General features: G+C 55.1%; 3 protein-coding genes across 23 annotated transcripts in view; 2 read left to right on the forward strand and 1 right to left on the reverse strand.

The window, feature by feature from the left end:
- Positions 1-1,755, reverse strand: part of FANCA (FA complementation group A) — a 31,268-nt gene extending 29,513 nt beyond the window's left edge. For 6 of the 14 annotated variants that reach the window (XR_014947566.1, XM_015874353.3, XM_085551193.1 and 3 more), the window contains exons 1-4: positions 1,672-1,751; positions 1,142-1,251; positions 779-851; positions 386-528 (exon numbers count right to left, since the gene is read on the reverse strand). Coding sequence is in view for 10 of the 14 variants with exons in the window: in XM_015874353.3 (XP_015729839.2) it covers positions 386-528; positions 779-851; positions 1,142-1,251; positions 1,672-1,711 (366 nt within the window). In the remaining 4 variants the exon portion in view is untranslated. Of the gene's footprint in view, positions 1-385; positions 529-778; positions 852-1,141; positions 1,252-1,671 lie in introns of those variants that run through there. The other 8 variants (XM_085551203.1, XM_085551202.1, XM_085551200.1 and 5 more) reach the window with 5 other exon arrangements.
- Positions 1,756-3,868: 2,113 nt separating this feature from the next.
- SPIRE2 (spire type actin nucleation factor 2) lies at positions 3,869-10,124 on the forward strand. Its single transcript, XM_015874379.3, has 15 exons — positions 3,869-4,320; positions 6,425-6,462; positions 6,714-7,073; positions 7,164-7,244; positions 7,320-7,484; positions 7,562-7,648; positions 7,745-7,868; positions 7,941-8,110; positions 8,197-8,359; positions 8,575-8,702; positions 8,813-8,947; positions 9,024-9,091; positions 9,208-9,235; positions 9,375-9,490; positions 9,583-10,124. The coding sequence occupies exons 1-15, from the start codon at positions 4,104-4,106 to the stop codon at positions 9,791-9,793; spliced, it is 2,091 nt and encodes a 696-aa protein (XP_015729865.2). The 5' UTR covers positions 3,869-4,103; the 3' UTR covers positions 9,794-10,124.
- A 338-nt stretch (positions 10,125-10,462) lies between these two features.
- TCF25 (TCF25 ribosome quality control complex subunit) lies at positions 10,463-27,242 on the forward strand. Of its 8 annotated transcripts, none has more exons than XR_014947587.1 (18): positions 10,463-10,651; positions 11,650-11,817; positions 12,461-12,535; positions 14,375-14,499; positions 15,971-16,036; positions 17,211-17,293; positions 17,841-17,971; positions 19,822-19,921; positions 21,117-21,210; positions 22,233-22,325; positions 22,938-23,043; positions 23,386-23,545; positions 24,348-24,569; positions 25,133-25,291; positions 25,749-25,839; positions 26,153-26,232; positions 26,699-26,771; positions 27,002-27,242. XR_014947587.1 is itself a non-coding variant. In XM_015874380.3 (18 exons), exons 1-18 carry the CDS (start codon positions 10,481-10,483, stop codon positions 27,161-27,163), a joined length of 2,025 nt encoding a protein of 674 aa, XP_015729866.2. In that variant the 5' UTR covers positions 10,463-10,480; the 3' UTR covers positions 27,164-27,242. The 8 variants fall into 8 exon arrangements, 6 of the variants coding, with proteins under 6 accessions (XP_015729866.2, XP_015729867.2, XP_085407388.1 ...); XR_014947588.1 differs by having other exon boundaries at positions 24,482-24,569; positions 25,075-25,291; XM_015874380.3 differs by having other exon boundaries at positions 24,482-24,569.
- Positions 27,243-27,970: the final 728 nt, after the last annotated feature.

Below are 27,970 nucleotides of genomic sequence, written 5' to 3' on the forward strand. Positions count from 1 at the left end.
TGACGTGAGCCCAGCAGTCATGGCCCAGGTTCTACCTACCCATGGTGCAAACTGAGAAGACTGATAAAGATGGAACAAGGATAAAAAACACTGAGCCACACCAGGGAAGGCTGAAGCACACTGGTGGCGATCGCATCTTGTTGTGTAGAGCTGCTCTAGAAACAGCAGGAAAGCTGTCAAAAACTAGCAGCTTTCCATATGGGAGAAGAGTGCCACGTATCTATGAGCATATCAGACACGTGAATGAGTAATGAGCCTCTTGGGTCCCACATGCCTGAATCTCTATCAGAGTAGAGGGCTTATCAGTCTTTATCAGTCCAGGATTTAAAGTCCAAACCATCAATACTGTTTTCTTGATAAGCAAAATATAAACTACTTTGCTTACTCTCTGGTCCGAGTTCAGTAGAGGTGCTTGAGAGGGGCTCGCAGAAGACTGGCAGATCTGCTCAATCTTCATAACAGCATTTTTGGCTGCCAAGACTGCAGCGGGTACAGCCAACCTTGAGGCCTGTTCCTGCAGAACAGAGACTTAAGGAGAAAGAAAATAAAGATAAACTTGGCATCGTGGGAGGAAAATAAAAGGTGTGAGCATGTGACTGTGAAGAGAAATTCCAAATCAAAACATTAAACAATCCGATCTTGCCAGGGACACCATTCAGTGCACAAGAAAGAAATGAGTAGTTGAATGGCAGGTCAGGAACACTGAGGAGAATGCAAAATTGGAATTGCATTTACAGAAGATTCCATGTTCATCTCCCATCAACGCTCTTTCACTCACCGATAAATGATTCTGATGATAACTCCCGGTGCTCTGTGCCACCCTGTCCAGCTGGCTTGTCTGAACCTCCTACCTGTAAGTGAAACAAAAACAGAACAGTCTCAGATGTCAGTTACACACATGTATAGATCTATTCCTTCTATGGCATGTTTGGCAGCTCTGGCATTGTATGCAGAAGGAGCAATTGAAATGAAATTAAACCCTGACATGGCCAAGGTAAAGCAGAGATTTTGCCTGTGTATCCACAGGAAGCCAAATCTGGTAACACAGAGGTGCTGGGCTTGCAGGTTCCCCATAGCACAGCCCCATGATGGCCCTACAGGCCCCTCCAGCAGCACTGTGCCGGCCCCAACCCACTCCTACCTCCAGCAGGAGGTCGCTCAGGTTCTGGTGGTGATCCAGGAGGTGCAGAGCCGCAGTCTGGAGCTCTGCGATGCTCCCAAAGGTGCTTTTCCGTTTCCTGGCTCTCCCTGCTGAGAAGTTTGGCTTTCCTTAGATCTGAGGCCAGCTCCATGCCCAGCTCCCCTCCAATGACAGGACACCTGAGCCCACCACCAGCAGCACCACGGGGCATCGCTGTACAACACAGGGCACAGGGCACACGGCACACGGCACACAGCATACAGCATACAGCACACATCACACATGATGCTGTTGTTGTAGCCCGGCCTACAAGGGCTTTAGGCCCAGACCAGCCCTTGCACAGCATCAAGGCCACAGAAAAGGCACGAGGCCTGGGAGCATCCCTGAGAGGATGGGGCGCTGGGGAGGGCCTGGGGTGGGCCTGGAGGGTGGCACAGCCCCGAGGGCGGCGGAGCTGAGGGCAGAGATGTGGCATCCATCCCTCCTGTCACCTGTGCCGTGATACCGGGAGCACCGACACCCGCACGTACCCAGCAGCTCCCGCAACGCGCCGCCACCCGCACCCGCCATCACCGCGCGCCCGCCAAAACAACCCCCCCGCCCTGCGCTGCCATTGGCTGCTGCCGGAGGAGCGCGCCTCCGCCTATTGGCTGAGAGAATAGTGGGCGTGGACCTGTCATAGCTCCGCCATCTTGGTGGTGGCGGGGTGTGGGGGGCAGGAGGCCGCCATGTTGGGAAGGGCAAAGTGATGGCCCTGAGTGCTGTGGTCAGCGGGTATGGGGGGGGGGGCGGTGGGGTTTGGGGTCACAGCCATATCTCCAGCCTAAATGACTCTGTGATGCCGTGGGGGATGGAGGGGAGCAGTGCCTCTCTAATGCCTACCACAGGGATTTGGGCTTCCTGAAGGCAGTTGGCACCAGTTATTCACTGCTTTACCAGCTTGCAGAGAGCTGTGCTCGCTATATTCAATCCTTCCGTGCTCTATATGGGAGGTGTCCTGAGTTAATGCAGTCTGCAAAGGCAATGTAGCTTGAACAGACACTCACGACCCAATGTCTGTGCTCACGACTCAGTGTCTGTGCTCACAATGCTCCGTGGGGACCCAGTGAGAGGCATTTCAGAGCACAGCAAACAGGGCAAAGCCATCACTGCGTAAGAACCCCCAGAAAGAGACTGTCCTGCCAGGAGAGGTGGTGGAGCCCCCTCCGTGCAGACACCCAGGGTCAGGTTGGAGCACTGAGCACTGATGGAGCTGTGGGTGTCCCCATTCACTGCAGGGAGTGGGGCCAGGTGGCCCTTAGAGGTCTCTTCCAACACAAACCAATTTTGGCTTCCTGTGGCTTTGGAAGGAATTATCACTGCACAGGACAAAGGACACCTAGAAGAATGTATTACCTGAAAGCAAACACTGCCTGCTGCAGGCTGCTGGGTACGGCACTGCCATGGCCCAGCCCTGCCACGCTGCTGTGTGGGGTGCTGGGAAGTGTGGAAATGTGATGCTCCTGCAGCACTTTGCAGCCTTCTCCCAACCTGTTCTATTCTTTCTTCCCCCCTCCCCCAATTCCTTTCGTTTTTCACTACATTTCCCCTATGCACATACACGCTTGGCTTTGTTTGACTTTTTTTTTTTTTCCCAAGGCGGTAACTTTTAATTATATCTTGATTACACATTAATTACGGTCGTACCCAAAGCAAAGGGCTGTGTGCTTTGTAATTCAAATGCCATCCCCTGTGTTCTATGGGCTGTTATTGCTGTCCCACTGCCCTGCACCAACCCACCCGGCTGTGCCCATGGGCAGCACAGCTGTGTGCTGGGCTCCATGCTGGGCAGCGTGCTCAGCTTTCCTCCCTCTGCTGTTCCAAATCAGGCTGTAAAGGCAGCCCACGGCAGGGCAAATGGCACATTCACATCTCAGCAGTCTGTGTGCAGAAGCTGAGATGGAGATTTGAGCATGAAGCTGAGATGGAGATTTGAGCTCTCTGAATGTGGTCAGGCAATGGCACGGGCTGCCCAGGGATGGGCAGTGGGGTCACCGGCCCTGGGGGTGTCCAAGGAGTGTGGAGATGTGGCACAGTGGGGTGGGTTATGGGCACAGTGGGGTGGGTTGGGGTCGGGCTGGGGGATTGTAGAGGTCTTCTCCAACTTGAATGCAATGATTCCATACCGACCTTTGCTGGTGCCTCCATGCCAGCAGTGTCTACACTCCCGTAGAACACGGGCTCTGTGCAATGCCCCATCTTGGTGCCTTCTGCTGCCCACTGCATCACGCTGGCCCCAATCCCGTACACCAGCTGCGAGGTCTCATCTCCTTCACTGCAGGTGATGCGGGAACGCACGGGACTGTGTGCTGCAGGCACAGAGCCGAGGGATGAACGTGGGGGAACACCTCGCTCGCAGGGATGGCCCCCAGCCTTCCTGCTTCTGACAGCCGTGCCCGTTCACCTGGCTCACGGCGCATCCTGAGGCGGGTCGGCCCCGAGGAGCTGCCTGATTCCTACACCTCGGCTCAGAGCCGTGCAGGTGACAGGAGCCATGTCATGTTGTCATGTCACACATCCTGCCCGCCGCAGCCCGCACCCCGTAGCTGTACGGCACGCACTGAGCACCGCACCCCGCACGGGGTCCGACGTCCCCTCCGCCACGCTCCGTGCGTCCCGCCAACCCGAGTCGAGCCGTGCTGAACAGCGCTGTGCCGAGCCGAGCCAAACGGAGCCGTAGGGCGCCGAACCGAACCCAGCCGCCCCAAACGGAGCCGCAGGGCGCCGAACCGAACCCAGCCGCGCCGTGCCGCTCCTCGCCGTACCCGCCGTGCGCCCCCGGTGGCGGCGGGAGGCGGAGCGGGCGGGGCCGTGGCGGGGCGGGCCGAGCCGAGCCGTGCTGAGCCGAGCCGTCCCCCCGCCCCTCCCGCCCCGCCCGCCCGTGCGGCGGAGGTCGGCGGCGGCGGAGCGCGGGGATGGGGCCATGGCGCGGGCGGGCGGAGGGGGCCCGCGGGAGCTGTCCCTGGAGGAGGTGCTGAAGTGCTACGAGCAGCCGCTGAACGAGGAGCAGGCGTGGGCGCTCTGCTTCCAGGGCTGCCGTGCCGCCGCCGCCGCCGCCGCCCCCTCCGCCGCTCCGCTCCGCACCGCCGACATCCGCCTCCGCGGAGACGGCAGCGTAGAGCTTCCACCCCCACCTCCCGGTAAGGAGCTCGGAGACGGAGGGGCAGGGCTCGGCACCGGGGGTGCCGCCGCCGGGGGAGGGGGTACCGGCACCGGGGGTTACCGGCACCGGGGGGTACCGGCACCGGCGGGGAGTGCTGCACCGTGCCGCACACCGGAGCTGCCGGGGTTACCGACGCCGCAGCGGCGCTGGGGATACGGGTGGAGGGCACCCGCGCCGGGGAGGAAGGACGGGAACTGGAGGAGAGATAGAGGGAGTCGGTACCGGAGAGAAAAGGGACGGGAGGACCGTGGGCGTCGGTGCGGGGCCGGCAATGCGGGCAGCGGCAGCGGGGGGGCGGGAAGGCGGGACTGGCAGCGGGGGGTACCGGCGGTGGTGGCGGCGATGGGACCGGCACTGCGGGACGGCGGGAATGGAGCCGGGCGGGGGTGTGCGTGGGGCTGGGGGCGGCGGGGGGCGCGGAGGGCAGGCGGGGACGGACGGACCGACGCGCGAGGACACACGGCGACACGAGCAGCGCAGCCGCGGGCACAGAGCTCGCACCCCCCTCCCTCCGGGGGCATTGCGGGGCAGCCCCGACCCCGACCTTTGCACTCTCGGCCGTGCCTTCCGTGCGGGCGGGCGGTGCTGCCGGGCAGAGCCCGCTGTGTTTATGGTCTGTAATTAGGCACGACCGGGTGCCAGCAGCAATGAGCAGCCTGAGTCTAATGACAGAGCTCGGCCCACGCCTCGCCCCGCGTGGGGACAGCCCCGACCGGTGCCCGCCGGCTCCTGCGTGCCCCGAAGTGGTTCGGGGTGCTCGGGCCGAGTGAGGACGCTGCGGTGACTCCAGCTGCCCAGCGAGGCTGCGGCAATTGCTGCATGTCCCCACGGCTGGCAGCAAGCAGGGTGCTGCGGTGTGCTGTGTCCTTGCTGCTGGCTGCAGGGATGCTCCTGGGAACAGGGCATGGAGATGGATCCAGGCTCTCTGCTGCTATGGGTAGCTCCCAGCACAGCCGTGGGTATGGCTTGGGTCCCATCAATACCAGCACCTGCACATGGCTCTGCAGTGGCAGAGGGCACAGGGTGAACCCACATGGGGTGTACTCCATGTCCCCATCCCACAGCATCACCTACCCTGAAGGGAGCAGCCAGCAGGTGAGTGCTGCACAGCCACCAGAATCGTGGCCTCATTTGACACCACGGCTGCAGGCACTGCTGTTCCTGGTGCATCCTGTCCTGTTGCAGCCATGGGTGCTCCTCTGTCCCTGGTTTGCATCCAGGAAAAGCTTTTCTGCTTCCTCCTCCCAGCCGGATCTGCTGGCTGCTCCACCGCCATACGGGATGTGATGCCACCCCGCTGGGCTGCCTGCAGGGCTTAGGGGCTGAAATGGCTGCGGGGCCACAGGCTCCTGTAGCCAGTGGGAGTGGGCTGCAACCCTGTTCTACCCAGCTTCATCCTGTTCAGTGGGTCCTGGGTTGGGCTCCTGACTGCAGCCAGCACGAAGCCTCAGCTGTCCCTGCCACGGACTGCTGCATTGATTAGTTAAATGGTGGGGTGATGGGCACAGCACGTAATGGACGTGGGGATGATGGATGTGGGGTAATGGTCTGTGCTCTCCTGGGCCCAGGGCAGTGCTCTGCTCTGCAGCTGCTGCTGGGCAAAGTGGATGCAAGGGGCACCTGGGCACTTCCCTTGGGTCCCACGCAAAAGGCACAGTTGCTCTTCATCCCATGGCTGCAATGATCCCCCAGAAGGGCTGAGCTGCCTGTGAGCTTTTGGCCTGAGTTGTGTGTGTGTGTGCATAGTGCTTGTGTGTGCTTGGTGCTTGTTTGTATTGGCATGGTGCCTGTGTGTGTGCATGGTAGTTATGTGTGCATGGAGCGCTCTAGCCGTGCCATCTCTGCAGTGAAAGGAGCATCGGTAGCACCATCAGCTGAGTGCTGCCTGTCACTGCACCACATGCAGGGCTGTGCTCTGTGGGTCCCTGCAAACAACACAGGGCTGTGCAGGCTCAGGATGGGACGAGCTGGGGGTGGGAGTCCTGGCTCGGGTGCAGCAGCCCCAGGGTGTGGGGCAGAAGGTGAGGAGAGGCTGACCCCCAGCCTTGGGGCCTCAGTGACTGTGCCTTTCTCTCCCCCAGAGCTGCCCCTGCTGCTGACACCCGCTGCTGAAGCACAGGTATGTGGGGACCCATCTGTCTGAGCTGGATGCCTGCTGGCTGCACATCACTGGGCAGGTGATGTCATGGCACCACAGCATGGCCATGTGTTCCCTTGTGCATCTCCTCCTGCTCCCCTTGCCCTGAGGCAATGTGCTCCTGGTGGGCACTGGGTGGTGAGGCCCACACTTGATGGATGGGGCTCTGAAAGCAGATGTGGCACGGGCTGTGCCAGGGCTTTTGGTGGCCCAGCAGTGGCTTCTCCTTGCAGATGGTGCAGTCCTTGGGCTTCGCCATCTACCGGGCGCTGGACTGGGGGCTGGATGAGAACGAGGAGCGGGAGCTGAGCCCACAGCTGGAGCAGCTCATCGACCTGATGACCAACAGCGACTCAGAGGACAGCGGCTGTGGCACGGCCGATGAGGGCTATGGGGGGCAGGAGGAGGAGGAGGAGAGCGGCGAGGGGCCGCTGCGAGCAGTGCGCACCTTCGGGCAGGCCATGAGGTGCTGTGCTGCACGCCTTGCCGATCCCAATGAAGCCCAGGCTCATTACCAGGCCGTGTGCAGGGCGCTCTTTGCTGAAACTGTGGAGCTCAAAGCTTTCCTGGCCAAGATCCGCGATGCCAAGGAGGTGAGAAGCTTGTCCACATGGGGAGATTGTTGGGATCCTAAAATGCTGCAATGACTGCAGTGGGATAACAGTGCCCCTGTGCCATCGCAGATGCTGCAGAAGCTGAAGGAGGATGAGGAGGCAGAGGAGAGGCCGGCAGCAGAGCTGGGCAGCCTGCGCAACACGGACTGGGTACGGCAGCACGGGGCAGCCATGCAGGGGGATGGGGCTGTGGGAGGGCTGGCGCTGACCCCACACCCCCGGCAGGCCCGGCTGTGGGTGCAGCTGATGCGGGAGCTGCGGCACGGCGTCAAGCTGAAGAAGGTGCAGGAGAAGCAGTTCAACCCACTGCCCACCGAGTACCAGCTGACCCCCTTTGAGATGCTCATGCAGGACATCCGCGCGCGTAACTACAAGCTGCGCAAGGTCATGGTGAGCGCACACGGGTGTCCCCACACTGGGATGTGATACCATCAACCAGTGCTGGTGCTGACACTGCCCTCTCCCAGGTGGACGGGGACATCCCACCACGAGTGAAGAAGGATGCCCACGAACTCATCCTGGAGTTCATCCGCTCCCGGCCCCCACTCAAGCAGGTGGGTGCTGCCCACTCAGGTTCCCTGTGGTCACAGCCCCTGGGCTGGGCTCGCTGTGAGCCCTGAGCTGCAGCATCCTGGCTCCGTGTCCTGCAGGCGTCAGAGCGGCGGCTACGGCCACTGCCCCAGAAGCAGAGGACACTGCATGAGGAGATCTTGGAGGAGATCAAGCAGGAGAGGAAGCTCCGGCCCGTGGAGACATCATACCGGGGTCAGAAAGGTACTGGCATTGCCTCTTCTGCACCACGGGTGTCATGGCAGGACCCAGTGCCAAACCCCATCCCCTTCTCAGGGTACAGCTCACTGCCCTGCATCCCACACGCCTGCTCCAGCCACCTCACATCCAGCTCCTGCATCGATCTCTCCATGCCTGAGGCCAGCACTGTGCCAGCACGGCCACGGCCCCGCATCCTGCTCAAGGCACCCACACTGGCAGAGATGGAGGAGATGAGCATCTCCGAAGTGAGAAAGGGGCTGTGGTGGGGATGCCAAGGCACTAAACAGAGCTGTGGGGGTCTCTAGGTGATGCTGTTCCTGTGGCCTTACAGGAGGAGGACTCACCAAGCACAGAGTCTGTCTCGGGGCTGCCCATGAAGCGGGACCGCTCCTTCTCAGAGCAGGACCTAGCCCAGTTCCAGAGTGAGCTTGCTGGTGGCCATGCAGCACCCAAGGTTCTGGAGTCACTGGATCCCGAGCCCCGGCCCCGATCAGGTACTCCTGTGCTGCCCCAAGCCCAGTCCTGTGTTGGGATCCCCATCAGTGTCCCTGTCATCAGCACAGCCCACCCCACGTCCCACATGCCCTGTGACATCCCTGTCCCCATGTCACCAAGGGTCACTTTGCCATGCCCTCCAGCCAACACTTGCTGGAGGAGTTGTGTGTGGCAGTGTGTCCTCACTGTGTCTTCCTGGTGTCCCACCATGCAGGCTCTGTCCCCGCCAGCTACCACCCAGTGCCATACGGCTCCACACCCCGTGCTGCCCTGGGTGCTGTGGAGGAGAAGCCAGAGGACGGCTCCAGCACTGCACCCAGCAGCTCCAAGCACCTCTGGCTGGTGAGTGTGAGACTGGAGCTGTGGGCATGGCCTGGAGTGAGGGTTCACGGTGCAGGATTTGGGGATCGGGTCATGCCACGTGTGGGGGTGATGGCTCCTCTCTCCCCCAGGAGTTCAGCCACCCCGTGGAGAGCCTGGCCCTCACAGTGGAGGAGATGATCAACGTGCGCAGGGTGCTGGTCAAGGCCGAGATGGAGAAGTTCCTACAGAGCAAAGAGCTCTACAACAGCCTGAAGAAGGGCAAGGTGGGGACTGGGACTGGAGGGGCTGAGCTGCCCCTATACCACCTGCACCTGACGCTCACCCTGCCTGTGCCCACAGGTCTGCTGCTGCTGCCGCGCCAAATTCCCCCTCTTCTCCTGGCCTGCAGCCTGCCTCTTCTGCAAGCGGTGAGCACTGTGCCATGCCGTGCTGTGCTGCACTGTGCTGCACGCCATGGTGCCAGAGTTGGTGGGAGGGTGCCCTGGTGGTGGCCCTGCTCACCTGCTTCTCCCCGTGCTCCCAGGTCTGTCTGCTCCTCCTGCAGCCTGAAGGTAAGGGACCTGCTCTGCTCACTGTCACCAACCCCAGTCCCAGTCCCTGTCTGACTTCCTGGGCTGTGCTGATCCCGCACGGACCTGGGGTGAAGGGGACGCCCCCGGGTGCTGCCCCTGATGCCCACCACCCTGACAGATGAAGATGCCTTCCAAGAAGCTGGCTCACATCCCCGTCTACGCGCTGGGCTTCGAGAGCCTCCCGGGCTCACTGCTGGCCAAAGCTCTGCCGCTGCGCAAGAGGGAAACCTTCCAGTGAGTCCAGCACCCTACGAGGGTCCCAGTGCCTTCCTCCCCCCCTCCTCCTCCTCCCCGCACGGGGCTGATGGCACACGCTGCACCCACAGCTCGCTGCCGGGTCCAGGCTGGCGCCGTGTGGAGGAGGAGTTCCCGCACATGTACGCTCAGGGCTCCGTGCTCCGGGACGTCTGCACCGACTGCACCGGCTTCGTGGCTGACGTTATCTGCTCCAGCCGCCGCAGCGTGGCCGTCCTCAACGCGGCTCCCCGCCGCCCCGCCGCCCCGCGCTCCCTGCGCTGCACGTCCTGGCACGAGTGACGGCCCGGCGCCCCCCCACCCGATGTACATATATACATAGGATGGACACATACAGCCTCTATATTTATATACCTATCGGACATTACGGACCGGGGGATGCGGGGCTCCGCGGCTCCCATCCCACATCCCCGTGTCGCCGTCCCGTCGTGGCGCTGGCACAGCCCTTGGGGTCGGGGAGGGGGGGGCTCTTTGTCCCCATCCTCTCGGTCCCGTTTCCGTGCCAAGCCCTGCAGGGGCCGGGCCGCCTTATGGCCCCGTGTCGGTGTCGCGGCCCCGCGGTGCCTCGGTCGCACTGTACATAACACCCCGTCAATAAACCACCATGGGCTGCTCCGGGGCTGGATGTTATGGGGCGCAGCGCCGGGCTGGGGGTGCTGTGGACACGGGGCACACGCAGCTGACCGCAGTTGTGCTGCCTACCGACCCCGCTGCAGTGTGGCGGTGCCCCCGGCAATGCTCGGCCCCCCACCCTACAAGGGTCCCGCTGTTCCGCTCCCCGCCCCACTTATGTCCCGCCGTGACCCCATGTGGGTACCACGCTGTACCGGCCATACACCGACCCCATTGCCCGGCCGGCTCGGGTATGCGCATGCGTGCTGGGGCCCCTTGCGCAGGCGCAGTGCGTAGGTCAGATGGCGCAGGCTCGGAGAGGCCGGGCCGCGCATGCGCAGTGCGGCGCGGGGCTCCATGTCGCGGAGGGCGCTGCGACGGCTGCGGGGTGAGCAGCGGGGACAGGAGGAACCGGGACTGGGAGAGCTGGGCCTGGAACCGGGGACCGAGACCGAGACCGGCGGGGAGTGGCCGCAGCCAGCTGCCAAAGCCAGGGGGCGGCACGGGGTCAGCAACCGCTTCGAGCTGGTGAGGGGCCGCGGGGCCTGAGGGGTGACTGGGCCTGAGGGTGGTGGGGCCTATAGAGGTGACTGGTGGGGCCTGAGTGGGCCTGTGTGTGTGTGTGTGTGTGTGTGTGTGACAGGGCCTGTGTGTGTGTGATGGAGCCTGACGAGGAGCTGGTGGGGCCGGGGTGGTGGCAGTGGCTGAGGGGAGGCAGGTGGTCGTGGTTTAGGGATGGTGGCAGCGGTGGAATCGTGGGGTGGCAGGAAGGTCCCAAGGGAAGGAGGAGTGTGGGAACAGGAGCTGGAGGGGAGGAGGTGTGGGGAGATCTATGGGGCTGAATGGGGGGGGAGTGGAGGGAAAGCAGGTGGGGAAAAGCCTGTAGGGTGCACAGGTTGATGCTTGGAGTTGTGTGGTGCCTGAGGGTGGCCAGGATATCAGAGTAGGAAGCACAGGGTATGGCAGAGCAGGGTTGGGATGTGTTGTCAGCGCTGGTTCTGGCTGTTGGGCAGCCCGACAGCCCTGGTGCCTTTGGTAGAATCATGTCTGCTGCCTTCCCAGCGTGTGTGACCCTGGTGCTGGTGGTCTGGGATCAAGTGGGTACTAATGGCACACGTGGGTCCCAGGAGGGAAAGATCTGGGCCCCTTGGCCAGCCCCAGCTGTTCCCATTTTAACTGCAAAGCTGTGGATGGGGTTGGTTGGAGAGTGGAATCCAGATAGGGCTGTGTGATCTGTGCTTACTGTGTCATAGCAGACATGTAGTCATGGCTCTGCAACTAGTAAGCAAATGCAAAGACACCTTGGTGCCCACCAAACACTGTGCTTTCAATGAGCTATCATCCCCAACCCGTGTTCTGGAGAAAGCAACTGAGAAGCTGAGTCCTTCCCTGCTTCTGCAGCACTTTTCTCTATCATTTACTGGTGTGAATAGAACGAGGTTGCACAACCCCATCCTTGTGGCTGTAGGAGAGGGCGTGATGCAGCCATGTACCTGCTGCTGCAACTTGTTCTTTTCTCTGCACAGATCACCAGTGAAGAACCAGAGGATGACCTGTCATCCAGAGAGGAGCGAGCAGATGCCAGGCTCAAAGAGCATGATGTAGCAGAAGGGAGCAATGAGGAGCCTACACCTGAAGAGGAAGAACACAGTGGACAGAGAGATGGGAAGGGGAGAAACCAGCCGGACCAAACGGTAACACAGCTGCAGCTGCCTGGTAGTGACAGCTGCTGCCATGCAAGGTGCAGAGTATGACAGTTGCAAAAGCATGTGAAGAAAGGGGCTTTTTAAGTAAGAGCTGGATGCTATAAATCTAGTCCATACAATACTGGTGGTGAGGGTAGGGGCAGTGAAATGAATTAGCCCCTTGGCCTCAGCCAGTAGAGTGCAGTATTTGGCAGTGACAGTGTGGCTGGAGGAGCAGGGGCTGCTCTTTGTGTGTGCTTCAGCTAGTTCGATGGGTTGGGAACACTTCAGATATGCAGGGTGAGCTTTGCTCAGCCAGACCCCACGTGAGCAGTGGCTCAGATGTGGCCCTGACCCCAGTTTTGCTGTGTAAACACTGCAGAACACGCCTGCTGCTGCTCTGTGGATTTCCTGGGTAGAAACATGGGAGCTGTCAGCACACGTAAAGTTAGATTGGAGCTGGGTTCCTGGCTCTGGAAGCTGCTTGGGAGTTGTGGAGCGGTGCTTGGGACTGTGTTACTTGGGGGTACTACTGTGGAGAACTGGTGATCCTGGAAAACTGTAGTTCTGTATGCCCTGGGGAAGCAGCAGCACAGACAGCAGCATGCAGTGTTGGGGTTTGCTCTGACAGCTGTTCCATTTATTTCTGCAGCCTGTGTTGAATAACAAGCCACGAAAGAAAAAGAAGAAAAGGAAAACAAAGAAAACTTCAGCAGGAGAGGCTCTGGTATGTGTGTGTTTGTTCTGAGGGCTGGTGGTTGTGCTGGTGTCTGCATTGGGTTGGGATGGCAAAGTGGTTGCAGAAAAGATTTTGAAGCAAAAAGTGCTCCTCCTTGAATTGTATTCGTTTGAATGTATGAAATGGCAATAACAGCTTATGACTGTGGTCCTTTAAGCAGTGGGACTGGCACAGCTCTGCTGCAGGTGGTTTAGAGCTGAAATCCTCACAGCAGCTTTGCCTTTCATCTCTGCTTTGAGGCTCTGCACAGGAGGGGGCTTGCAAAGATTTTTGCATTTTCATGATGCTGCCTTTGCCCTACTTAGAGAGCTCTTCCAGCTCTGCAGAGCTCTACAAAGCTCACACTTCTGACAGTGATTCGTGTTACCTTTGGCTGTTTCTCTGTGCACAGCCACACACCTTCTCTGCTGTTTGGCATCATATTGCTAAACGCTGACAAGTGTGTGCTCATTCCAAGTGCATTCTCAGCACATATGTGGCCAAGTGCCCTTCCAGGAGGATATGCTTCTGCCTCCTTGTGATGAAGGGAATGAGGGGACTGTGATTCTTGTTGTCTTAATTGTTCACTCCTAAGTAAGAGTGCTCAAAGAAGAGAAACAGATGTTGGATAATGCTCTGTGTTGTGGGTAGCACAGTCAGTTGCAGCATGCTGGGGTACTGAAGGAGCTGCAGCAGGTAGGTGTGGGCTGGCAGCCACCTCCCTGGAAATACATCTGGGGTCTCATGGTTCAGTCATTAAGGGAGAGAACCCCACGGAGAGCCTTTCCTGGTCCAAGAATGATGAGCAGAAGGGTGACATCTGCCAGCCCTTATCTCTATGGAGATGTAACTCCCAGAAACAGGCAGTTTGATTTGTGAACTAGAGATAAAGCTACCTTTGTTCTGTCACCGAAATGCAAAACAGTATATGCTTTTCATGTACCCACTCCACACAGTGTATTTAGTTGGATAAAGCAACCTCGGAATGCTGAGTGTCATGAATGGAATTCCACTTTCTGCCCATGTGGATCCTAAGGAGGATGTGAAGTGGCCACATGTGTCACTTGCTACCTGTGGGCAAAATAGAGGGAAACTGAGGTGAAAGTATTGTACAGCTGTTGAATGTTTTCTGCTGGATGTGTTCTTCTGGTTGTTAGAAGAGTGGGAGGTGACCATGCAGTATGTTAGAACTGGATTACAGGCGTGCGTGTGTCTAATTTTCTGTTACAGTGATCACAGCAGTAATTCAACGATTCTGTGGAAAGCAGACAGTGAAGGTTGATTTATTTCACCATTAAAATCAGCCTCCCAACTTTTCATGGTATTTTAGGAAGTTAGATCGTCATATAAGTAAACAAGAGACAAAGCACAGCTTTGTAGGAGAGGGGAGACCAGAGAGCAGACACGCACAGACTCGTGAGCTGTGTTGTGCTGGGAAGGACCACTGTGGCCAGTTGGTTTGGGCTCAGAGCACGAGGCCGGCAGCAAGCCTGCCATGCTGTGTTTATTCAGTTGACACACTCAGGCTTGTGATAGTATGAAGAGCAGCATCCTGTGATGCCTTGAAGAAGGAGGGAGAGCAGCCAGCATTTTGGGGGCAGTTGGACAGGGATGGCAGGAGCAGGGTGGGATTCCTGAGGGAAATGCGGGGTGCTGGGTGGGAAGCAAGAAGCCTCATTACAAAAGAGTATGCGTGCTCCCGAAGTTGGGGTTGAATCAGGGTGAACAGTGGGGTCTGTGGGATGATATCGGGGTGAGCCACAGGACCTGGAGGCAGCTGGGTGACCTGTGTGCCTCTGTGTCTCTTCCTGTAATTACTGCCTTGTCTTTGCATATGCATGTCTTAAGGAAGATGATGACCTGGAAGACATCGACAGCTTGCTGGAGAAGATTGAGGATACCAATGGACTATCACAAGAGACCCAGAGTGGAATAATTGCAGACAGCAGGCCTCTGCTCTACATAGAGCACAGGTAGAGCTCGCTTTCCTTCCTGGCTTTGAGTGTGACAGAAGTATTTGTATACTGAGGAAGGGAGGTGGAAGCCTACCTATGTAATCTGGCCATAAATCCAGAACCTTATGTGAAAGGAGTTATGGTAGCAGTTGTACACAGCCCCATTTCTGACTACTGCTCCTAAAGCTGTGCTCAGTTTTTAGCAGCAATGAGTGTTCTCTGCTGTCCCATCTGCAGTGGGTGGCTGGATCAGATGACCCCCAGAAGTGTCTTTCAGGCTAAAACTGTTGGTGACTCTGTGTTGAAAACTGTTGGTTGACTCTGCCTCAGCACATAAAGCTTTGAAGCCAGACTATTCTGGCCAATACACCAATACATGCTGCCCTTCAAGGAGGGCTAAGCAGTACCAGCAACTAATTTCACCAGGAATGTTTGTTAGACTCGTCTAACCTTTCCCACATGTGACCATCAACAAAGTGGACTAAGTGCTGGGCATGTCCACCAGCTGAGGAGGCTATTAGCCTCACACTAGACATCTGTAACATCACAGCCTGGATCAGCCAGCTTCTGTGTCCAGCCTGTCTCAGAGTTTTGGATTAATATGGATACTGGCAGCTCTTTCTCTTCTGGGAAAAGAATTTGTAGGACTGAACAATCTACCACTCAGGGTTCTGAAACCTCCAAACACACTGCACCAAAACAATCTACGCCGGTGGGTTCTTCTTGCTAGTTTAGCTAGTTTTCCTTTTAATAAAGGGAGGGATGTTTGCTTGCCAAGATGTTGTTTTTGACTTCAGTGAATTCTCTGGTCAGGTGAACGTTATTCAGAAACCTTTGAGAAGTGGATAATCTCAGAATGGGAGTGAGTTGGCAGTGCTGGATCTCAACCTTCCCACTCCCTATCTTCCTTTGAGCCTTTCTCACTGGATGACAGAGAGAAACCCCCCTTAAATGTGCCTCTCTTCTCTGGGCCAAATGTTAGATGAAGAAAACTGTAGGTGTTGTCATGCTTTGATGTACAATCTTTGTATTAAAAGCATGTATTTTAAGCCTTGCCAGCCTCCATACAGTGGTTAGGGTGCTTGCCTTGGGTTGCAATCCGCCACTGATAGGCTTAGCAGCAGTTATCTCGTGTTTTCCAGGTGCAAATACCCCAAGCATGTTTCCCTGAACCGAGGCTGTCCCTGGGAGCATGCCAGGCTAGGGACCCATCTGTCCTGGAGAGGGCAGCAGTATTCCCTAGCTCACTGTCTTTAGAGCAGTGTACAAAGGAGCTGTGCACCTGATTGAACAGGGCTTTGGATACCTCCTGCTCTGACCACTAACTGTTCTCCTGGTGTGCTGTGTCATACCAGAGGGGTGTGTATGTGATAGTTCAGGAGTTTGGCCAGGGATGGTTTTTGGTACAACATACCTGGCTTTGTTAAAAAGGAAAAGATTGCAAGATTTTTGTCTGTTTAACTTTTCTTTCTTGTTTCAACATTCTCAGAAACTTGAATCCAGAGAATGAGTTGAAGAGATACTTTGGGGCTCGTGCTGTTCTCGGTGATCAGAGGTTAGTCCAAAGTTTAATAGTAAAATTTTCTGAATTTTGAGTTGCTGTGTCTGTCCTTGCCTTGGCGTTGCTTACTGAGTCTCTGGTGCTATGCCTGTGCTGGGAACCCGGGGCACTGCAATATGTTCATGGGGTCTTACTTATTTAGTGGTCAGATTTGGGGTTAGAAGTATATTTTTAGGGCTGTGTGTGAGAAAGGTGTAAGGTTTCTTCAGACTTTAGCTAGTAGTTCCTTTTCCTTTTGCTGGTTATTTTATTCCCCTCTCCCATGTACTGTCAACTGCCCTTATCAAATCCTTTTGTTCAGATTCATAGGCTATTAGGTTCTTGGTCCTATTCCAGCTTTTGTTTCTTGTTATTATTCTGAAGTCTCTGTCTTAGAGTAGACCCTGAATACTTTCCAGGTAGTCTCATAAGCTTGCTCATGTAGGCTCAGGGCACCAACTGCTGCTTAGGTGTAAGATTTCTGTGCAATTACTCATTGCTTTGTCATTGATGTTATACAGAAAATCCTTGGTTTTGAGGGCTGGTTGGTAAATGTGCACAGAAGAATGGTATAAGCTCGGGGTGGTGATGGTGGAAAGGGAAACCTGTGATAGGGTCTGTAGATGAATTAGACTCCTCCAAGGAGAGACTAAAGCAAAAGGTGGCATCTAGCACTTGAGGAAAAAGAAGCAGTCCCTGACTAAGGAGATGTGACTTCCTTAGAATTGCCTTGATTTCTGAATTCCTCTTGCTCTGAACCAGAAAATTGGTTCCACTTATAAATACAGCTTAAACTGAATCAGTCAACACTTGGAGGCCCTGCTGGGAAAATATGAGTCAGAGGGATATGGGGCTCTCTTAATTGGGCCTGGGAAGCTTTTTGAAGCAAAGAGGCAGCTGAGAACTTGGCAAGAGTAAAAACAAGGGAAAGAAACCATTGAAGTGGAAATGCTTGAGGCACTGACTGCCCCAAAGAGCAATGGGTAAAGCAAGGAAGAGCCAGAGTGAAGGTATGTTGTATCTCAAAAGCAAGCATGTAAAAGCTCTGGGTGAAAGTTCCGCATGGCAGGGCTGCATCTGGGGAAGAAATTGGATCTTTTTTCCCTGAATCATCCTTTTTCTGGCTGTTTTTTTCCTCTGCGTTCTGTTAGTGCAGGGAAAATGTGACCTGTCATGTTTATGTCCTCAGGCCAAGGCAAAGGCAGCGCCAGTACGTCCGCAGCACGTGGCTGACAGCTCCCAAGAACACCTGGCCACGCTACAGCAAAACAGGTGAGGCTTTCACTGCTGCTTCAGAGTGCTTCTGGCTGACAGTCCCATGTCCATGGGGCTGCTCCTGCCGGCCGTGCTTTCTTAGAGCCTCCGTGCACAGAAAGTGGAGCTGCTTCCATCAGCTGCCAGGCCCTGGCTTCTGTGCCGGCTGGTGTGAAAGGGGAACTGCTCATCAGCTAATGATGGAAAATACTTCCTTTCTCAGCAAGAAGGGCTCTTCACATTGCACCTTAGCATCTGACTTGTTTTTCCCTCCCTTTACTGGAGGTAGCGGGTGATGTATGCTTCCCTTCTTGCAATAGTCTTACACAACTATGAGAAAATATCCACGGGGAGAGCAAGCTGTCTGGGCTTTTCAAGTGGGTTTCAGAAGTTGGCTCATAGAAGGAGGGGAAGTAATGAAGTTCTGTGGAAGTTTCTGAAAACACACCTGGTTGTGGAGCCAGCAATGTGTACAAGCTTTCTACGTGAGAAGAAAGCAGAAGAGTTTCAGCTGCTTGTGCTTGCAGGCTGGCACCAGCAGGGCCCACGTCTGTGTACTCTCTAGGTATTGCCATGCAGCTGGTGGAGACCAGGAGGGGAGTGCAGTACTTCACATTTGAGCACCATCGTGAGTACCAGCAAGTGCAGTTCAAGTTCCTGGATGCCGTGGAGTCCATGGACCCCAACAACATTGTGGTATGTTGTGAAATTGCTCTGTCATTTCGAGCACTGGTGACCTGTAGTGCTGTGAGCCAGCATTTGCCTTGTAAATAAGACAGGGGGGCAACTTGGTGCAAATAAGGCCCAATCCCTGGTGACCCACCCTTGGTGGCACTGCTGGAGGATGCCAGGTAGGCCCTCAGGAACTGCCCATTTCCCTGAAGGGATAGGAATAAAGCTCCCTTGTCTTGACTCTTCTGCTGGGAAAGGAAAAATGTTATACAAATGCATCTTTAAATGGGACTCTAAACTAACAGTTATTCTATTTATAAACTCTTGCATGGTTGGAAAAAAAGTGTTTTCCTGGTATTGCAGCAAAACAGTCTTTTTGTTGAAAGCTCTTCATGCATGTTCAAGCTCATTAAAGCGTATGGTAACATTTATAGATGGCAATGATAAGCAACAGAGAAATTGCTCTGGACCCTACTGAACCGTAACTGAAGTATTTTTGCTCTGAAAACTCTGGCCACGTGAGAGTGGAAATATGCCCTAGAGAAGTTTCTTAAAGAGGCCACTGTCTCCTAAAGACAAAAGGCCCTTAAAGAGGCCAAAGTGTAGTTCCTCCTGCTTTCCCACCCTCTGCTCACAGCCAGTGCTCTCTGGAGCTCATCAGTTCTTGTTAACTAAACTGGGGGATTCACTTTGGAAGTTGCAAGGAAATTCTATCCAGCATCTTAAAGCCTGTTCAGACACACTGTCACACACTGTGCAGAGCAGGACAGATTTTCTGTGATATATCTTGGTCTTCATCTTTGTTGAATGGCCTGACTGCATTTGAAGATGGCCCTACAGCTTTAGACTCATTTTTTTTCTGTTATGGGAAAATCTAACAGCCCAGGATTTGGTGATGCTCAAAGTACTTCAGAACCCCAGTCAATATACCTGTGGCAGCCACAGTGTGTGTGGCTAGAGCCTGTATGTGCCTTGCTGCTGTGGTTTCAGCATGCAAAATGCAAAACATGTTTTTCTGGGAGTCCTTCTTAGTGAATGCTCTTCTGCTTTTACCTGATGGATTAAATGAGTCTTGTTGGTCAAGTTGTGGTGGAATAAAAGCATTTTCCTTTATTGCTATGACCTCAAGTGCTCCACACCTTCCAAAATGAGGGACTGACTGGAAAGGAACTCAGAGAGGGCAAGGAGAAGTAAAACATCATACAGAAGGCACTGAGGCAAAGGCACTGGGCTGGACAGCCTAGAATGTGAAAGCTTTGTACTGTAGGTGGGAATGTTGTCTGCCACCCTGCAGATGTACAACTTCCTGAACCTCTGTAGCCCATTTATAATATAAGTGGTGAACAAAGAGTTCTCTGAAGTATGATTATACATAGGCTTGCATTCAGTAGCCTGGAAATCCTTTCTTGCTGTCCGTTACCATTCAGGAAGTGGATTCTGAGATTGTAGTAGATGTGTGGAAATGTCCTCAGTGCCCAAAGGAAGCAAAAGCCTGATAAAATATTCAGGCTTCTTTAAAAAGGGGTAGGGAATGGAACAAAAATATAATAGTGCCTTCTGCTTCCATCCTGAATGATGTGTGCAGTTCTGGGCCCTCCACCTCCAAAAGGACACAGTGGAGTTGGGCACAGTGGAGAGGACAGCAGAGATGATTAATGGTCTGGCACAGCCTCTGTGCTAGAATGGCTTTGTCATCTGGCATGGTGCTGGGTGGGATATGCCCTCACATTCAGACCCAGAGTCAAGAACAGCCCCTTTCTCTTATGTGCTGCATCAAGGCGTTTGTCTTCATGCCAGTCTCACGAGCTTGCCTTGTAGGCAGAGTGCATTAGAGATTGGTGCCATCATCTAATCAAGCTCATGTTCTTGTGTAGCTGCTGCTTCAGATGAACCCATACCATGTGGACTCCCTTCTGCAACTCAGTGATGTCTGCCGGATGCAAGAGGATCAGGAGATGGCCCGTGACCTCGTAGGTGAGAGTGGAGGTGTGGGGTGGATGTGCTGGCAAAGGTTGTGAGGCTGCAGTGATTCCCTGCAGTATAATCCACTCTGTGGGCTAGGGAGCAGCAGAGGCAGCCCTCCCTCTGTGGCTGGCTGGAGTTGATGAAAGCTCACTAAGGAAAACACCAGCCAGAGTGCTTGGCAGCATGGCATTGTGCTGCTGGGGACAGGCTTTTGCTGAAGGTACAGAACGGAGAAGGAGAAGAAGGAAGGAAGGGGCACTGCAGTGACTTGTATCTGTAGACTCATGCAGCGCTGAGCAAATCCCTCCTAGAAGTCACAGCTGAACAGTTGCTATGGATTAGCCATCAAAGGCTTCTGTTTTTGTTTTGTTTTCTTTTCAGCAAAGGAGCAGCAAACCAGGAGGGTTTGTTTCTCTTTGTGACTCTGTGGCCCTGAGCTCTCAGCCTCATGCTGCTTTTCAGACTTCCAGCTTTTGCCGGAGGCTTTTGAGTAGAGCTGGACATGTTTGTCTGTGACAAAGCATGTTGCCTTTCACCTTTAAAGAGAATGAAGGGATTGTCTGGATGTGATGGGGTGGTGTCACCTGTAGGAAGTCCTATGCAGGAAGAGGGTCTGATTCAGCAGCTACCAAATGCTGCAGTATGAGAGACAGTGTGGGAAGCCCACCCTGTCCATGGAGAGTGTACATGACCTTCCAGGCCACAGTGACCAGCACACTGTGTGTCAGACTCTGCTTCTTCAAGCATTTCAGGCAAGTGGGAGGTGTCCTGGGGGATAGCTGTCCCTCAGACTGCTGTGCTGCAGAGATGAGCTGTTTGGTAACAGGAACATGTGCTTTTTAGCATGATAGGATGGGCCAGAGGTTAAGTGAGGACAGGATCTTTGGCTTCTACATCTAAAAACTGTTGTAGAGGAGACAGCTGTACTAGCCTCAATCCCAGATCCTCTCCAGAAGAATTACTTTTCACAACCCCAGTTTGATATAAGGCCTGCAGAAAGGAGCAGGACCTGATTGCCTGGTTATCTGCTGGGACCCTGAAGCTGCTTTGCACTTTGAGTTGTGAACAAGCTTATCTCCTTGCCTGTGGGTCATCTCACTTAGCAGTGTCTTCTTGACTAAGCTGACCCCCATGTTGTCAAGGCTGGGTTAGCATGCTATGCGGGGCTGCTGGCGTGTCCTGATGGTGTGTGTGCTGTCTGCAGAGCGGGCTCTGTACAGCCTGGAGTGCGCCTTCCACCCCGTCTTCAGTCTCACCAGTGGGAGCTGCAGGTTGGACTACCGGCGGCCAGAGAACAGGTAGGCAGCCACCTGCTTCTGTACCAGCCTGAGGGCGCTTGTGGCATCCCCACGGCCTACTTTGGGCACACAGACCCAGATTTACCAACCCTGCTGCGTCATCCATGCTGTGATGGTGGCAGCTTGAAAGGACCTTGAATGTCCCTTTCTGTCAGAAAAGGAATTGCCTCTGCAGTCAACAGCAACATCCCTTAATGAGACAGGAGCAGGAAGTGCCTGGCAGAAGGCTACCAGCAGCTCTTGTGCTGCTGGGTCACTTGCACTGAGGCAGGCTGAGGCTTTTTCTGCAAAGCATCTTCTTTCCCAGGGGATTTCTTATTGGAGCATTAGCTGTTCCTTTCTGTCACATCCCTTATGTCCAATTAGTACCCGTTAGCCCGAAGTAGCACTTATTTTTGTCCTAAAACTCCTCATGGTGTGATCAAGTCTGTGTTTGGTCACTTATGTGCTGTCTGGCTGTTTATGTAACATTGATAGTTCTGCAGCTGCAGAGGAAGGTGACTTTATTCTGGGAATTTTCCAGTCAGCTGACCTAAGTAATCTCTCCCAAATTGCTCTACCTGGAGATTGCTCAGGTTTCCAGCAGCCACTCGCTGTCAGACTGTGCTGCCCGTGACCTGAACGCTGTGATGTGTATCTCACCCAACTGGGATGTTCATCCCCCCCTGTACATGTCACATGTGCTGTGTCACCATCCCTACGCAGTGCAGGGACAGCAGCAGAGGCACGGCTGTGCAAAGTCTGTGGCATGCAGACTTCAGAGATTGCCTTGTTTCTGTTGTCCTGAGTAGCTGGCCCTAGGGAGTGTGTGTGTGTGTGTGTGCACAAGGGGATCAGATGTAGAACCAGCCGTGGGTTTATTGTCCCAATTCTTTCATGGAGGCATCAAAATTTGAAGAAGGGGAGGAAAAAAAAAAAAGAGAGAAGATTGATTTGGGCTGATTTTTGTTCCCTGTTCTTAACTGAAATGTGCTGCTACTCTCACATCAGGCTTCTAAAACCCGTTCCTGCTCTCCACACAGGGCTTTCTACCTGGCTCTGTTCAAACACCTGATGTTCCTGGAAAAGAGGGGCTGTCCCCGGACAGCTCTAGAGTTCTGCAAGCTGATCCTGAGGTAGGTGCCCCTGCTGTGCCCCCATCCCTGCAGCCAGAGCCAGGGGCTGTGGGGCTCACGAGGAAATACTTTGAGCAACACACTTAACCCTCATCTGTCCGGGCTGGACAGAGCAAATGGAGCTGTAATACTGTCCCCAGCCTCAGTGAGGGCTTGTTGCTCCTTAAGGATGTAGTCCCACAGGTTGGTTTTGAGCTTGTGCTCTTATCTGTACTGCTGCTTTGGAGAGATAAGTGGTTGTTTGGAAGGAGACTTAATAATATGGGACCTCACAGTCCCTTGCTTTTGGTTACTGAGCTCTGGACCTGGCTTATAATTACAACAGAGCCTGCAGTCTCAGCAGAGCTGCTGCATAGCAGTGGCTTCAGCCTTCCTCCCACTTGGTGCTGTGGCAGGCCTGTCTCCTCTTTGCAGGGGCACAGTGTGGGTGAGGTGTTGCATCGTCCTCCCAGCTGTGCAGGGATGTTTTTATCCTTATTATCTCCATTTGCTGAATACAGAATGACTCTGAGTGCCAGTTGGAAAGTCTTGTTTGACTCAGAAATTGGGGCAGGCACTTCAGCTTTTGTGACACTTTTTAATTCCTCTTGTTGTGCTTGCTTCCCTCTGAAGCCTTGATCCAGAGAATGACCCCCTGTGTGTGCTGCTGATGATTGATTTTCTGTCCCTCCGAGCTAGAGAATACGCCTTCCTGACACGCATGTTCCAGGAGTGGGAGGTGAGTTGCCAACAGTCTTGTGAGCAACAAGGCAGGGCTAGGGGACAGCTTGCTCCTGGGGTTCTCCCTACCAAGCTGGACTGCAGAGTGTGGGGCTTCTGTAAGCCGTTACCCCTTTGGGGGCTGTCATACGGGCAGGCTGTCAGTTGGAGGTTGTTGGAACAACCATGAAGGCTAAGGTGTCAGTGTTAGGTTCTGTTGTAATCCTGGTATTCTACAATCAATTGTATAAGCTCAAAATCTCTTACTCAGCTGTGGGGGCACTGAGCCAGTAGCTGGAAGCTGTACAGAAATCACTGCACAGCATAATTTCTCGGTAATTCTCACCCTCTGATCCTGCAGAGTCACCGGAATTTGTCCCAGCTCCCCAATTTTGCCTTCTCGGTGCCGCTGGCGTATTTCTTCCTGAGCCAGCAGGAGGAGCACTCGGAGCTGGAGTTAAGCCAAGCCCGGGAGAAAGCTGCCCGGCTCATCCAGCTGGCGCTGATCATGTTCCCAAGCGGTAAGTCTGTCCCCACCGGTAAGTCAGTCCCTGCAGGCTTTGTCACTCTGTTCATCTGTGAGAATGAGCGCTGGATTCCAGGCAGTCAAATGCAGGAGCAGCATTTTGCCTATGGCTTGCAAATGTTGTTGGCTTCTGTCTGTGTGCGATGGGAGCCCTGACTCCAGAGGGGTGACTCTGCTCAGCCCACCGACAGAACCCATTGCCAGGGTTCATCCTGGCACTGTGGCACGGGCAGTGACAGAGCTGGGCACATGCAGCCAAGAGTCCTCCATGTGCTGGGAACAGGTCAGCAGTGGTTTTCCCTGTTGCTCACTCTCCCCTCTGAGCGGCTGATGCCCCTTCATTGCAGAGTCATGGGCGTGCAAGCTGGTGGAGAGTGAGGACTGAATTCTTCAAGCAGGAAAACGTTTTACCCTGAGGGTGCCTAGAACAGACAGTGGGTCTCTCCCAGGCACTGCTGTGCTTTAGATGTTCTCTCTATGGTTGCCCATCACTCTTGCTTTTATCCCTGCTGTCCCTGAAGGGAGATTCAAAGCCCCTCCAAGCCCAGAGGGGCACAGAATGCCAGGGAGGATGTGTCCTTAGAGCCCAGAATAAACAGCTTTTGAACAGAGCTTTAGTTTGTGTTGGTTGAAACAGTCTTTTTTACCATATGTCATGGTGACTGGCATAAAAGTCTTATTTAATTTCAAAGGCCAGCAAGACGAAGTGCATGAAGTTGCACCTTATTTAACTGGATAAAAAAAGAAAAACAGAAGCTTTCTTGTTTATTTACTCTGGGTCTGTTTCCATCATCCAGAGGCTAAAACACAGCATGTCCTCCAGCTGCAAAGCTGCCCCTGGGATGGGACTGTTTCTGCAGGCCTGGCAGTGGTGACTGACTGCTCCCATGGCACTTCTGCTGAACACGAGCTGTGTGACTTTCTCCTGCAGTTCTCATGCCGCTGTTGGACCACTGCAGTGTGCAGCCTGATGCCAGGGTCGCCTCCCATTCCTTCTTTGGGCTGAATGCTCAGATAAGGTAAGGCCTGGAGATGTTCTCAGTAAAGAGAAGGAATCGGTTTTGCTGGTTGTGGGGCTTTTGCTTGCCCAGGCAGCTAATGGAACTTAAAAGCTGCAGAGAATAATTACTTTTTCTGAGAGGCTCTTAGATGCGTTGATAATGGATTCCCATGAAGGCTATCAGATAACTCTAATAGACCTGCTTCACCTTAATGTGGCTGGGTCAGAAGTTCATCCCGCAGCCTGTTGGTACATGTAGTCAGAACGATGTGTGCTGCTTTCAGGGCAGACTGTCTCCTGCCAGTCTGGATTTCCCTGACACGTGGTCCTCCCAAACACGTGAATGGTCTCCCCCTGAGGTAAAGGCAGAATAACTTTCATCTCGTGGCTGTGCCTGTCCCAGAAATAGAAAGAGGCAGAAAAACTGGTGAAGGTGGATGTAAACAGCAGAGCTGGGAGCCTGCCATTCCTCTCTCTGTGTTCTCACACTGAAGCGCAGTGTGGAGACCATGAGCCCTTTCCAGGAAGCACAGAGACCTGCAGGCAGGAGGAGAGTGCGCTGAATAACGTCTGTCTCCTTAGCCAGCCTCCTGCCTTGAACCAGTTGACGTCCCTCTATGTGGGAAGGACTCACTCCCTGTGGAAGGACCCAGCTGTCATGGCTTGGCTGGAGACGAACGTCCACGAGGTTTTACGCATGGTGGATGCCAGGGACCCACTGGTGGAGGAGTCTGAACACAAGTGAGTGCAGCAGGCAGAGGTGATCAGCTCTCGAGCTGGACCTCAGTGCTGACAAACAGGGACGGATCAGGCTGGGGGCTTTTCAGACAGGGGGCAAGCTCTCTCTCGGGCAGCAGTGATGCTGGGGTTTGCTCAGAGTGCTTAGAAACGTTTTGGAGCACTGAGAAGTGGGGGGGGGAGGGTGGCATTAGTTTTTGTCCTAAACTAAAGTTAGTTTGCTCTGCTGACCTGGAGCATAAGGGAGCTGTGCAGTGCCCCTGAGCTGTTCTGCTCTTCCATTTGAAGGTCAGCAGCTGCCAAGTGACTTTGGCTTTGCCTGCAGCCAGCTCTGTGTGATGCAGCAAGTGGCAGCAGAGCCAGGAATGAAGCTGAGGTTGCACATAGAGAAGCAGAAATGAAACGCTGGCTGTGCTGAGCTGTGCTGCTTGCTAGCTGCTGTCCCCCCTCCCTGCTTTAGGAGGAAGATGCGATACCAGAGTGCACCCAGGAATATCTACCGGCACGTCATCCTCTCAGAGATGAAGGAGGCCACGGCAGCTCTGCCTCTGGTGAGGGGCCCTGACAGGGCACAGACAGCACCACTGTGTGCAGTGTGGTGGCATTCCAGTCCCTGCTACATGTGCAGACATTGGGCACATCTCAGGCCAGAGCCACCAGAAAGAAGCATCTGTGTGACCTCGAAGCTTCCACCCAGTATGCCCAGCTTCCTGGGCGTCCTTGGGATAAACACACAGTGCTGTGTGGGCAGGCTGGGCTGTGGCTGATGATTTCCCCAAGACCAAGGCCTGCCCAACTGGTCGGACCGTCTCCATGCCTGGAGGTGCACAGCCTTCACCTCCCCTCTCTTCTTCCTCTCTGCAGGAGGTGACATCGCAGCCTGTGATGGGGTTTGACCCCCTTCCACCGTTAGACTCCATCATCTCCTACACTAGACCAGAAAGGTACCGTCACCCTGTGTCTGCTGGCACAGCTCTCCTCCCACTGATGATGTCCTGGGCTGCACAGGGCGCTCTGTGCTGCTGCCCTCCTCCACCTGGGAGGAAGAGCAGCCTGGCTGGAGGTGTTTGCCGACAGGGATGAGCATACAGGCAGGACTGGTCCTGCTGCTTCTGCTTAGGGCTGGTGGTGGCTGTCAGACAGCGGCTCATCACAGCCATGAAGGCAAAGGCTGCTGAAGAACTTGGGTTGTTTCTTAACCAAAGTGGTTTGGGGTAAATGAAATCTGGATAAGAAAACTCTATGAGTTCCCAGGGGGAGATACAGGGGGAGCCCAGCTGGCTCACAGGGAGCTGTGCATTGTCACAGCGTGGGGCTCACCAGCTCCTGTGCCCTACCTTGGCCCAAAGAAGCACAGTCAGGTTGAGTGAAAGCTTCCCTTTAACTGTGTGTGCCATTTCTGTCTTTCAGAACCAACCATCCATCCAATGAAAGCACTTTATCTCTCTTCTTCCGATCACTGTTGCCAAATTTTAACTTGCAGGTATGTAGCAACAGCAAAGTAGCCTCTGGCAAATCAGAGCACGGTTTTGCTTTCATTACACACAAGTTTCTCCTGCACAGTGTTTCTGCAAAGGGAGTGGCTCCTGGCATATGCAGTGTGTAAACGTCAGGTTGCAGAGCAGCCTGATGCCTTTTGGCATGCGGTGCTGTCTGTGTCTGCCTGCTCCAGCCAGCTCCGAGCCTGGCTGCTGCAGCTCCGCTCTGTTGCAGGGTGACATCAGGCACGATGGAGATGAAGAGGCGGGAGCGGGGCAGGACCTGAACCAGGGGGTGAACCGGCTGATGGCGGCCATGCGGGACATGCTGGCCAACATCCAGTTCCAGGAACCCCCACGAGACGACAATCCCGAAGGCGACGGGGACTGGGACTGAGCCCAGAGCTCCCACCTGCCCCCAGCCCCGTGTGATCTGTCCCCACCCCCGCCGCACTCCAATAAAGTCCTACAAAGCAGAGGGGCTGCCTGTCGTTGTGGGGAGGAGGCTGCTGCTGCAACGGGGGGGCTGAGCAATGTCTTAAAATGGGAGAGCTAATTACAGCAGCTGTCCCTCGCCAGCTTAGGCTCCTTCTGGCCCCCTACAGATGCATTCGTTGCCTGATTCCCCCAGCTGCTCTCCTGAGCTCCGTCCTGTGCTTAATCATTGCAGATCCCTTGTGCTCCTCCTGTCCTTTGCTCCTCCTCGGGGTGAGGGCTCCGGCTCCTTCCCCCCCTCCCCGTTGGGGGCTGCGGGGGCTGCTCCCTGGGGGCGGGGATGGACTGGGCTGCACGGAGCGGCTGTGTTGTGCTGCAGCCTCTAGTCGTGCTTGGAACAGAAAGGATGCCCCTCTCTTTGCTTTCCTCTCTCTTCCCTTGTTTTGCTGCCTTCAAGCAGGGCGCAAAGCGGTTCGGTGCCCGGAATGAGGTCAGCTGCGATAAAGCCCTGAGCTCATCGCTGCTGCTCACATTTCTGCTGTGTAACGGTGGATGAGGCTGCGCTGCCCGGAACAACGTACCCCCTCCCCCGCTCAGTGCTGCAGCCGGGCTCCCTCGGGGGAGCTCCCCAGCTGGGGCTGCCTCCGTTGTGCCCCCCCCGCATCCATGCGGGATCCAAGGCCCAGCCGCGCTCACACCGCTGGGATCAGCAGATGGGCGTTTTGCAGCTCTGCTCCCCAAACCTCTGCTGATAAAGCTGAAATTCGTG

This window comes from Coturnix japonica, chromosome 6 (genome assembly GCF_054131305.1).
Source record: "Coturnix japonica strain WE chromosome 6, WE-NBRP24, whole genome shotgun sequence".
In the NCBI taxonomy this organism is placed as follows: domain Eukaryota; kingdom Metazoa; phylum Chordata; class Aves; order Galliformes; family Phasianidae; genus Coturnix; species Coturnix japonica.

What these genes read in the sequence shown, in the direction of transcription:
- SPIRE2 (XM_015874379.3), top strand. Translation starts at nt 4,104, where the DNA reads ATGGCGCGGGCGGGCGGAGGGGGCCCGCGGGAGCTGTCCCTGGAGGAG. An exon ending in GCTTCCACCCCCACCTCCCG is followed by an intron (nt 4,321 to 6,424) that starts GTAAGGAGCTCG and finishes TCTCTCCCCCAG; the next exon opens with AGCTGCCCCTGCTGCTGACA. An exon ending in AGATCCGCGATGCCAAGGAG is followed by an intron (nt 7,074 to 7,163) that starts GTGAGAAGCTTG and finishes GTGCCATCGCAG; the next exon opens with ATGCTGCAGAAGCTGAAGGA.
- TCF25 (XM_015874380.3), top strand. Translation starts at nt 10,481, where the DNA reads ATGTCGCGGAGGGCGCTGCGACGGCTGCGGGGTGAGCAGCGGGGACAG. An exon ending in GAAACCAGCCGGACCAAACG is followed by an intron (nt 11,818 to 12,460) that starts GTAACACAGCTG and finishes TTATTTCTGCAG; the next exon opens with CCTGTGTTGAATAACAAGCC. An exon ending in GCCACGCTACAGCAAAACAG is followed by an intron (nt 17,294 to 17,840) that starts GTGAGGCTTTCA and finishes TGTACTCTCTAG; the next exon opens with GTATTGCCATGCAGCTGGTG.